Source organism: Squalius cephalus (genome assembly GCF_949319135.1).
Source record: "Squalius cephalus genome assembly, chromosome: 16".
Lineage (NCBI taxonomy): Eukaryota > Metazoa > Chordata > Actinopteri > Cypriniformes > Leuciscidae > Squalius > Squalius cephalus.
The window spans coordinates 15,759,358-15,771,231 of record NC_137137.1 but is presented as its reverse complement, the minus strand read 5'-3'; the positions used below and the strand labels follow the sequence as shown (position 1 = coordinate 15,771,231).

The following is an 11,874-nucleotide window of genomic DNA, read 5'->3' as shown; positions in this document are numbered from 1 at the left end:
GATTCACAAATGTGAATATGTACATTTATTAATATGATAATATACAGTATGTACGAGTCAGTAAAAATGTAGGCTAGACCTATCATTTATTTAATTGATCTGTCATCCCAGAGACATATTCATCTTGATGTTTGGTTTCTATAAAGAAAACATTTTGTCTTTCTTTTTGTTTACTTAGAATTTTCTTCATAAGGAATTCAACCCTTCTCTCCTCCTGCTGCTGGAAAAAAGAAGCTGCTACTTTCCTCCGAAGGCGTCGAGCGTAAACCTCCAGCGGCAGCAGGGTGTAGCTGAACAGATAGAGGAACACCAGCGCCATCACTACACTTGGGTTCAGCTTACTGGATTGGGCCTCACACATGTTTGGATCAGAGTGAATGAGGGCTGTGTAAGGTCTGTTGAAGTTGACATATTCTACCATACATTTTGAGTTAAAGAGCTGACAAAGGTCCACATTTGTTTCAACCTGAGATGATTAGAAATAAAGGGGAAGAGAAGAGAGAAGGGTTATTGTTTTTCACAAAAGTGAACAGTAACTATTTACTTTCTTTATTGGAGTATTTTCATTTTGGGAAACATGTAGGCCTACTTCACATAACTACATTGAATGATTTTTGTGGGAATTCAAACATTGTGATTCTTACCGAAAGGTCCACCCCTAACCATCAGTGAGGCATAAGTATCATACAATGGCGTAGCCTGAATGAGGTTTTTCATTAGCCATACATTCGACAAAATGTAAAATAGCTAGGCTTGTGTTGGGCCTATGCTAACGAATTTTGTGATGGTTTATTGTAAATGGAATTCGTATTTAGCTTATAAATTACATGTAAGATGTTTATGCGCAAATGTCTCATAATAATGAATAAACATGACAGACTAAGCTCAAATCTTCTAAAGCTCTTTACATTATGTGAGAGATCTTAAAATATGTATTTTGAGCAGGAGCCTGGATATCAAAATGCAATAAGTTAAGTAATGATGTACAAAATTGTCATTATACACTAGTACTTAATTACTTTTTGTACATTTACATTGGTAGAAATTGAAAAGGAATGCTTTTTTTTATATTTCATCAGTATATCCGTATTTTAAGGAGAAACTGGTGGAGTTGATTACCTTGAAGTTGACGTTGATGCTGATGTTGGTGGATGGCATGTTTGAAATCCAAGGACCACCTGATTTCACCAAGTAATACAAGAAATGGTCCAGCACTATCAAAAAGATTGTCATTAACAGATACAGAGTGATCCCCAGGGCAGGAACCAGACATTTGAAAAGTTCCCTTTTAGTTATTCTGAAACTGGTGGAGTTTACTCCATTTTTCACATCCTTTGCTTCAACCGCGATCCCTTTTTCGACTGCTTTCCTCCTGAGCCCACCTGTGATATACGTGTTGTCAAATCTTACAGACGTCAAATAAGAGCGAAGGTACATGACAGACTCTGTCAACAAACACAGAATAAAAACAGCTGCAAAGATTCTGCTGAATAGCAGCTTCAGATCCTGTACTTGACTTTTAACTTCAGAAAAATCCTCCTGCACTCGCTGACTCAAGAAATGCAACCGTCCCTTCACTTCTGAGACATTAATGTTTGTGGTGTGATCAAAATGACGTAGTGTTAAACTGCTTTTCTCTTGATCTGCGCTTCTGACTAAATCGCCCTTGATGGTGTTGATGAGCTCTGAGCTGCTTAAAATACTTTGAGAGAGTTTTTCTGATGCACATTTCACAACATGTGTTAGAGTTGCAATGTTGGCAGCCATGTTGGGTAGAACGTAGAGCACTACAATCATCACAGATGCGGACAAGAGCAGTTTACGGCCCTGTCGGGTAAACAGTGTCGGGAAGATTAGTGTGAAGGCACATCGGAACGGATGGATGAGAGATGACAGGATAAACACAGCTGTGGCATAGATACCAACTGCAACAAATGCCGTCTGGATGTCGTATTTCAAAAGGTCTGTGAGCCAGTGGAAAAGTAGTGAGGCAGTCACGGCAGCCATTAAGAGACAGAGAACCAGTAGAGCGAGCAGATGACCTGAACTCTGAGGAGTTGGAGAAGAGTAGCACAACCAGAGCATCTCCATAACGCTCCTCACTGAGGCTCTAACACACACAAACACATAAATAGGAAAAGAGATGAGAAATTAGACGAAGGGAAAATATTTATCTCTCTATGAGAATGAGTCAGTATAGCCTGAAGGTGCTGTAAACGATTTTTATGGAATGGTATGCAGAAATAAAAATGTCTGATTAAAGCTGTACATCTAAATAATAATTCAAAAATAAAGACAAACAAGTATAGTAACTTTGATAACTCATTTCACAGCATTACACGGTATTGTAATGAATTGCTATAGCAAAATCAACACCTACATGTATGTAACTAAATGTAGTGCAATAATATACACACTGTAATATAAAGTGTGACAGAACATATTGACATACCTGAGGGAAAACAAAGAGAGACGGTAGTTTCTTAAGGGCATCATTATTGTCGATTAAAAGGAGGCTTGAAGAAGATCATGGATTTATCTCAACATTAAAAGGTCGGTCATCATCAAAGCAAAACTGGTCAGCTCATATTGAGCTTGGCACCAAATACACCCATATATATACTGTACACCCAATCCTATGACTCTGAGCTGGATGCTGAACACACATGTACACTGACTCATACAGTTGCTCAGATTCACATGAGACCCAAACACAGATTACACCGCTAAATCGCTACCATCACATGACATGAAGAAAAAACGAAACTGTTTTTTTAATGAACCTTAAAAGGAACATGTACAAAAACAACATTTTAAAAGGGAAGTCTGTAAGTGCTGTGCTTTTAAAACTGTATTAAAACTGTGTTCTCATACAGTTTTCTAAAAAAGGCTTTTTGGTTGGTCCCATAATCCCACTATATTTTCTTATGTACTGGCAATTTTCATATTTTCTTTCTATGGATTTGAGTGTTAAGTCTGTAAAAATTGTTGTGTTTGTCAACAACTCTACATCATTTTGTTGGATCCAAGCTTTAATTAGGATTTATGGATGATGAACACAAGATTATAAACATTTAACATAGAAATGATACATAATTATTAATTACTTGCATACTTTACATAAATACAATAAAATTTACATACATTTGACATTAATACAACAAACTTACAATCTACATATACAGAAGCTTATTTATTAAAATGTTTGAGATTTTCATTGAGAACATGTTAAATTTCAAACATGCTTCCTATCAGTTTAAAACTACATAAATAAAACATTTTTAAATGTCCTGCCCCTAATTGGTGAAGTGGCATCAAGGCACAAGAGAGCAGTGCTGAACAGGAAGTGAGGTTGTGATAGTGTTGATCCATCCACTGTGGGAATCCCTCAGTTAAGCAATTTTTCCACTTCTTTTTAGTCTTATATCTATACACAGAATCTGGACTGAATGTGTATGTATGCATGGATGCCCTTACAAAACAATGTTTCAAGTGTACTATTGGTATACTTCTTTTAAACTAAAAATAAGATTTAAGTGCTTTAAGTCTTTTTATGTACTTCTCAGAACTTAAAACTCCACTTAAGTATACTTGACTTATACTCACAGAAATGTCTAAGTATATTTGGCCTATACTCAATCTTTTGATCGAGATATACTTAAAATTTTAATTAAGTATTCTAAGTATACCTTGTAGTTGTTTACTCTTTTGATTGAGGAGTAAATACTATAAATACTATTTTTCACATAGTTTTACATACTGTCTTATAAACTTACATTGTTTGAAAATATTGATTTATAAAGAAAACAGATGTGCTCCTAATTCTGAGTATATGTGAATCTTTGTGCAGTCCACTGGTAGTGTACGTACGTTCCTGTTTAGGTTAAAATTACCTAAAGAGGAACATAGTACTATATTTAAAGTGCAAATATAATATATAAATAGTAAACTATAAGTTTGATGTTAAGTTCACTTGCAGTGTAAAACTACTGAACTAGTTGTTTACTGAGAGTATATTTCAAAGTGTACTTTAATAAACTAAAAAATGTGCTACAAGTATTTAACTATCAGTATACCTATAGTTGCAGTACAAACAAAAAACGTTGTGAACTAGTTGTGTACTCAAAGTTTACTACTGATACAAATCAAAGTGTACTTTAATATACTAAAAAAGGGGGCCAATTTAGTCCCAAGTAGTATTGAAATAGTACACAAGTATACTACTAGTACATGGATATTACTTGCTACATAAAGTATACCTAAAATTAACTTAAAGTATAATTATTTTTGTAAGGGTGTCCATCTCTGTAGTTGTTCTCTAGCCTGTCATATTCATTGTTGATACAGTATGTGTAGCCACAGTTGCTAAGGAAGCATTCAAAGGTCTTGCCCAATCAGGGTACACATGTAGATTGAACATTTGAAGACCCCATGTGTTCATGGCAAGAGACACGCACAGAATTCCTAGGATGTTCATCACAAACCCTGTCTTCACCTGCAAATATCACACATCTTATTTTGCAACTGAAAACAAAATCTGTGTATAATGATATAATGATTTTGTAGTTGTCTTCTTACCATATCCTTGACCATAAGATGTCCGGAGGCAAATGCAATTGAGTTAGGAGGTGTGGACACCGGAAGCATGAAAGCGTAAGAGCAACCAGTCGTTGCTGGAATCATGAAGTACAGTGGGTTGACTTTCACACGGATGGCCTGAAAATAAAGTATTTGGTTGATGTAATGTCACAATGTAATACTACAGTATCTCCAATACAGTACAGTATCAAATTCATCACAATTGGGCAGCATATATGTTTGGGTCAGTAAGATTAATTTTTTATTACAGTTATTAATTATTTTATTTAAGGATGCATTAAATTGACCAAAAGTGAAAGTAAAGACATTTAGAAACTCTGTTCACTAAAAAAAAAAAAACAGTTTTGAACTGAAATCAGTATATTATAATGAATTTGAAGGATCATGTCACACTGAAGACTGAAATAATGATGCTGAAAATTTACCATCACATGAATAATTCACATTGTAAAATGTATTAAAATAGAAAATACATGTAATAATTTATGATAATATTTCTATTTTTTTAGGGCTGTCAAAAGATTAATCGCGATTAATCGCATCCAAAATAAAAGTTTGTGTTTACATAATATATGTGTGTGTACTGTGTATAATTATTTTGTATATATAAATACACACACATGCATGTATATATTTAAGAAATATTTGCATACATATACTGTATATATATTTATATAGTTTATATTATATATAATTATAATTTTTTTTATATATAAATAACACATTTTTCTTAAATATATACATGCATGTGTGTGTATTTATATATACAAATTTAATTATACACAGTACACACACATATATTATTAAAAACAAACTTTTATTTTGGATGCGATTAATCGCGATTAATCTTTTGACAGCCCTACTATTTTTTTTTTTTTTTTTTTATCAAATATTATATATACATACCCAAACATACTTAATGTTTAAGTCACACATAGCAAACTGAACTAGTTGTTTACACACATAATAAACAACTAGTTCAGTAGTTTTATACTGCAAGTATACTTGTAAGTTTTCTTTACGTGAACTTACTGTAACTATTTATGTACCATGTTCCTATTTTGGTATTAAGTTTTATACTTGAAATATACCTTTAACTGTACTTTAAGTAGATTTGAAGTAAATTCCTACATTCCAGCTTGTTATCATATATACATACACAGTGTAAATCACACATAGCAACAAACTGGTAACACAAAGTTGTGCTTTAAGTTTGTCTGTACCAGTTCAGCGATGACAGGGAGAAAGATGATGATGGTGGCCGTGTTACTGGCAAATTCAGTGAAGCAGGCGATGAAGGCTGTGATGAGCATGACTGCGACTGCGGGAGGGACCTGGGCGAGAGGCTGCAAGTGGTTTCCTATCCATACTGCTAACCCTGACTCCTATTGCCAAAAAAAAGTCGTCAAGGTAAGATTGTTTTGTTCAGATATTTACATTTGTTCTAATTTCAACATTGCCTTGCAGTGAATTATCAACAATACAACTGCATTAGAAGAACCTTTTATGCGTTAATTACAATTTGAACTTTTAGCCATGTAATGTCAAGTTCCAGCTTGTAATTCAGCGAAAAGCAGATAATGAGGTACCTCACAGCCTTTGGCCATTGCAAATCCACCACCCAACAGCAAAATAATATTCCATGGCACACACTCTTGAGCTCTTCTCCATGACAACAGGGGCACATATGGAGTATTTGAGGCTGGAGACAGAGATAGAAATTAAAATGACCTCAAGCCAACTGACGATCTCTGCCACTGATCAAATTAAATGTTTACTGTATATATATGTTTACAACTACATTGATTTTAAGACGGTTAATTCTACAACTTGCTCAACATTCAAAACCTCTGAGTTTGATTTCTGAATTTGATTACATCTTTTGAACTGCACAAGGAAAGAAAATTTATTGCAGCATCTGACAGCAGATTAAATAAAGACATTATCCTCATCCTCAACATGGTAATGTGGACTCCAGAATGTCTGATGGTGGCCACTTTTCACAGCCTTTAATATAAAATGCAGCCTATGACCAACAGAGGGATTTATACAAGTATGTTTTAAACAACATATTCACTTCTTACTATACAGAGAATAATACTATCACAATATTCATGTTTACATGTGGTGTAAACTTAACTTGAAGAACAAAGTAGTACTATGCTGAATCAATCTCTAAAGTTCAGCACAAAAACCTATTATAGGTAAACAACAGGGAACATATTGAATGTGTTCAGCCAAAAAATATGACGTTGCAAAACACTTTACAAATTCACACTTCAGACAGAAAGCTATAGAAGACATCTCAGCAAAGCTGGTGATGATAATAATGCTACAGGGTTTTTTTCTGTTGCTCAAATGGCCAAGCAATAACAATGTCATGGGTTAAGTTCAGTTTACAAGAAAACTAGTACAAAGATAAAATGTAAACAGTGAATGTAACTTTCTCTGGATAACAGCCTCTGGCAAATGTATAAACGTACAATTTACAATGCTGTTCCACCTCCAGAAACAGTTTAAAGTGGCAGAAATATATGTACTTTCATTTGAGCACACACAATTTATCACTAATACTCAAATTTATTATTTTACAGAACTTTTAATAAGCCAACTAGATTTTAGAAGCAACCAGCCACTAAAAATATGCAACTAGAGAGGGATTTGTTTTGCAAAGTGGATTATTGAAAACGAGGAAACTGATTTTCCAAATATAGACTATAGAAATGTACACAGTGTAAAAGAAAGGTAATAACTTGGGAGATTTGTGTGAGATTAATATAATCTCTCTGCACACAGTTCTCTGCTGGATCTCTCTAGACGCACTAATCTAAATCATTAACATTCCTCGTCTTATTCAACATTAACCACACTCGCACGTTTTCTAGAAACCTTTTTGACTGGCAGAATAAACTGTGCAACTGGAAAGTTACTGAGGTAACTGAACGTAGCGACGATGTTTGTGCCTGCTAAAAATTCACAACAGAAAACAGTGTCTCAATTTATGAAATTCAAGCCTAATATAAGCCTATTTGTCTTAGGGGCATGACTTATTATATAAATATTAATAATATTGATTGATTGCTGAGTTTTCTCAATTTAAAGTTTATAATTGCATAGTCCAAACTCAATCTCTCAGCTGACAAAACAGAAAATCAATAAACCACCCACTGACCTCTTGAATCAAACCACCAGCGAAGAGATGGACACTGGGATGGAAAGAAAAAGAGGATGGAGATAATGATGACTCCAGTAACAGCGTCAGATACATAGCTGAAGGGAAATAAACACACAGACATTCAGGGAGAAGCAGTTATCATTTAGTGTTGCGTATTTCAAGCTCCAATTAGCAACATTGGGGTGAAGTGAAATTATTCAGTGTGACCTTCTGATAAAAAAAGCTTTCCTGTTTTGAAATGTTCTACTGAGAATTAAGTCATGGACCACTGATGCTTTTAGGGCGAATACTTACTGACTGCGCCTTTAATACTATTCATATGCATCCAACTGGGATGAACATCAAATGTTCATTGTGGATTATAAAAAGACATTACAGAAAACATGAATTCTTCTTTTAACAAATGTATAATCAACCTCCAAATGTCTTACTTATAGTTGTAAGAAAAAACAAAAAACTCACTTCCCCTTTAAATAATTTACAGCTGGAAATATGATATGCTGTCAAATGTCGAAACAATTTTACAGACAAGACATTAATGCCAGCAGCAATCCTGATTTCACATCTCAGCACATTAATATGAACCACTGAATCAATGTAATTACCATAACCCAGCTAACCAATTCATCATCTCATGTTTAGAAACAGCGTGCTTTCAGTCATGTTCCTCTCATATAGGTGTTGAATAATGCATGCACACATTATAATGATCTCTGTTTCTATTTCTCCTTAAGTTGTGGGTTTATCTTGGGTCTTAACTGTAGGGGTGACTCAAGATGAACTGACATCATGCAGATAGAGAAAGGTTAGCTCAGTGGGAGCGAGCAGATCAACTGGTCCATATTTTTGAACCTCTCTGTCTAAGTGCATTAGTGTGATGGACCACGCAAGAAAAAAAAAATCAGTGTCTATAAACAAGTGTAAACCTGCTTAAACATTACAGAAAATGTATGTGTGTGTGTGTATATATTATATGCAATTAGGAGTTACTGCTTTAATTTATCTTTTTCTTTTTAAAAAATAGTGCTGTTTATATTAGTCAATCATTGAAATTAAATTTCAATGATTGACTAATTGACTGATTGACTAATTTCAATGACTGACTAATATAAGCAGCACTAGTTTTTTCTATATCTTAAAATATAGTACTACTGTAGAAGTTCTGTATAGTACTACTATACAGTAGTACTATACAGTAGTACTACTGTATAGTACTACTGTAGAAGTAAGTAATCAACTCAGTCATTTTCATGGTGATATCTAAAGGTTAAAAATTTTACCCTATTCACGTAAGAAAAAGAATGAATAGGCGTATGAATAGGGTATATTTGGGTCTTTTTCGAAACTTTCCCCTAATGGGATTCTTCGGGACTTTTTTTTCCTTACTCAGGACATATTGAGGATACAAAATCAGTTGAGTTTGCTTCTGTTGCAATTTGTTCAAGGTTGACCCCCATTTTGGCTTAAAATGACTGGACTAATGGGTCTTACCCTTTGGTGAAGAAAACCGACCATCCTGTTACAAACTTCGGATCTCGTGTGAACAGAAGGATGGCAAAAATTACGAAGAAGAAAGCGATAGATCCTTCTGCAAAGCTAGGAGAGGGGAAGAATATATTTTAATTTAATTAACGTCAGAAAGCACAACAGAGAAAAGTACAAGTGTTTAGGATGTTAAAATGCTCCACAACCTACTTTATTGGGCCTAGTTTCTTATAGTCCTCATCAATAACAGCTTGTGCTTTTGCTTCTGCGGCTGCCCGTTCATCATGTTTGCTAATACAAAGTCTTTGTAGAAAAAAACAGTCAGTAGTACATGTACATTGGCATGGCATGGCATGTGGGTTTTCAAACTGGGGGCCCAATAGAGTACTACTGGGTCTGTAACAAGGTCAGACAAAAACATGTTAAAATATATATTAAACTGAGTAATTTAACCAAAATAAAATAAATAAGTACTTCTAACAGTACAGTACTATAATTAATAGCGGAAAAAACATAATAATGTAATGTAATAGAAATAATAATATAGTATTTTACAAAATAATAATAATATTTTACACATTCATAATATTAATTTTCATGTATAAATTGGGTCTTTATACATACAAATATACAGCTGCCTTATAATTTTAGGATGGGGTCCCTTGCATGAGGATGATCATATTTTTGTGCATGTGGCTTATAAAAGATTGAAAAGCCCTAATATACAGTAGTATACGTGTGTCATTTTTTACATTTAGACTGCGTATTTACCGTGTGTTGATTCCGCCATAGAGGAAAGCGATCCAGATCCAGCCCAGAAAGAGGAAGAGGAGCATGAGCGGGAAGGCAAAGACAAACCATGAGCCGAAGTTTATGAGGTCACATTCAGGGAAGTAGCTACAGACACAAACATGGCAAGACACTGCAATTAGTTTGACTGTTTTTTGCTCCGCTCATGAAAATAGTTTTAACTATTTTCCACAGACCCCCTAGTACTCCCTTGGGGCCCTCTGGGGGTCCCCAGAAACGCTAGTATCTGAGAAACATGCAGGTATTTCGTTCCTGAAATAATCACTTTCGTTTTCGAATGACTCGTTTAAGTAAATGATTCAATGACTCTCTCTCATAAAGGCAGTCATGCCACCTACTGGCATTAATCAAAGTAACCTGCAGAAAGAGTCGCTGAAAACTTGCGCTATACTTAGCGTTTATAAGTAGGCCTTTATACACTTTATATATAAATTATATAAATATTTTTTGCTTCACTTTTTGTCCTTATTACAACTTTAAGATAAGGCTGTCTAGAGAACATGACAACAGGAGTTTTAATTAGCTAGATATTCAGTGTCATTTTTAAACTAAGGAGGAATAATTGAGTGTCAGCTGTTTTGTATCTATGTATTAAGTGCTGTCTTGATCAATCTTTTCTCACTTATTTTTTAATTGTAATTCATTCTAATACATTTTTCATTTAAAGGCCGGCCAAAGCAGGAGTAAAAAATGGTGATCATATCAGCTGTAAAGCGTGTTTTTGTGTAACCTCAGCTCTTCTTGTGTCTCTCCTTTTTGTCTAGTCATTATGAGACATGTTCTTAGCCGATTAAACATCAGTGATGAAATAAGGTAAATGATTGGAGGCTGTAGCCAAATGAGTTACTGCATTACATTCACAAAACCTAATCTAATCACATCTGAAGTATGCAAGAAACTAAAACAAATATACACTGCATTAATCTCTCAGTAGTAAGTTTCCATTTGAGATATACTGCATACAGCTCACCTTAAGGCTTTTTAACAAATACTCTATCACTTAACATGATAAAGTTTGAACCACAACACTGCATTGGTTTTATTTTAACAAAACAGTACCTTTGATCTCTCATTAAATTATATGTAAGCCATAGGACAGTCAGTTCAGTTTGAGGTCTTCATGCTTATGCAGCCAATAAGTTCAAGCAAGAAAAGTTAAATGTCTATTTGGTATAATCTGATTCTAGACTCACAATTTTGGTTTACAATGCATCATTTACATGCAAGTCATGAACAAACTAGCTCAACAGCTGCAATAAACTACATCCACTAAACTAGCTCTCAGTCTTTCCCCACAGCAGGTGCTACACTTTCAGATCTTTGTCCTGATGGCAGCACATTTAGACTCCTTAGCTACGTTTTATGTACCAAAGAAAATCTGGATTTTTTTCCCCCTTTTAAACCTATTTGAATAAATAGAATGATTTTGAAAAAAAGTTATGACAATGACGAAGAACTTTCTTAGGTTACTTGGGTAAATCTGTGACACTGATCATGTGAACGCCTTTGTAGAAAAGGTCAAACCAAAGCACACATGATATTCTTTGACCATTCTCAAATCATGATTGGTAAGATGGATTCTTAGGTTTTTCACAAAATTTTATAGTGCTGGCATTTTGCATCAAATTAGAACATTTCTAAGTATAAGCACCTTCACTTGTGGTCTCTAAATTCTTGAACCCACTGTACATCTATTTTTAAAAGTTCCTTTATGAACATTGCAGATTTGATCCTAGAATAATTTTTAATTTAATTTAATTGAATGAAAACATGTTCATTAAAATGTTCTCAATTTGATCTAAAAA

The 11,874-nt window shown here is 34.3% G+C and overlaps 2 protein-coding genes across 3 annotated transcripts in view; both read right to left on the bottom strand.

The window, feature by feature from the left end:
• ocstamp (osteoclast stimulatory transmembrane protein) lies at nt 1–2,672 on the bottom strand. Its single transcript, XM_079897827.1, has 3 exons — nt 2,453–2,672; nt 1,120–2,110; nt 1–466 (listed from the first exon to the last, which is right to left on the bottom strand). Exons 1-3 carry the CDS (start codon nt 2,494–2,496, stop codon nt 83–85), a joined length of 1,419 nt encoding a protein of 472 aa, XP_079753953.1. The 5' UTR covers nt 2,497–2,672; the 3' UTR covers nt 1–82.
• A 79-nt stretch (nt 2,673–2,751) lies between these two features.
• slc13a3 (solute carrier family 13 member 3) overlaps nt 2,752–11,874 on the bottom strand; it is a 15,725-nt gene continuing 6,602 nt past the window's right edge. For both annotated transcript variants that reach the window (XM_079896941.1, XM_079896942.1), the window contains exons 6-13: nt 10,031–10,156; nt 9,470–9,562; nt 9,266–9,370; nt 7,772–7,869; nt 6,189–6,301; nt 5,823–5,984; nt 4,579–4,716; nt 2,752–4,495 (exon numbers count right to left, since the gene is read on the bottom strand). In XM_079896941.1, coding sequence (XP_079753067.1) covers nt 4,319–4,495; nt 4,579–4,716; nt 5,823–5,984; nt 6,189–6,301; nt 7,772–7,869; nt 9,266–9,370; nt 9,470–9,562; nt 10,031–10,156 — 1,012 coding nt within the window. In that variant the 3' untranslated portion in view covers nt 2,752–4,318. The remainder of the gene's footprint in view (nt 4,496–4,578; nt 4,717–5,822; nt 5,985–6,188; nt 6,302–7,771; nt 7,870–9,265; nt 9,371–9,469; nt 9,563–10,030; nt 10,157–11,874) is intronic.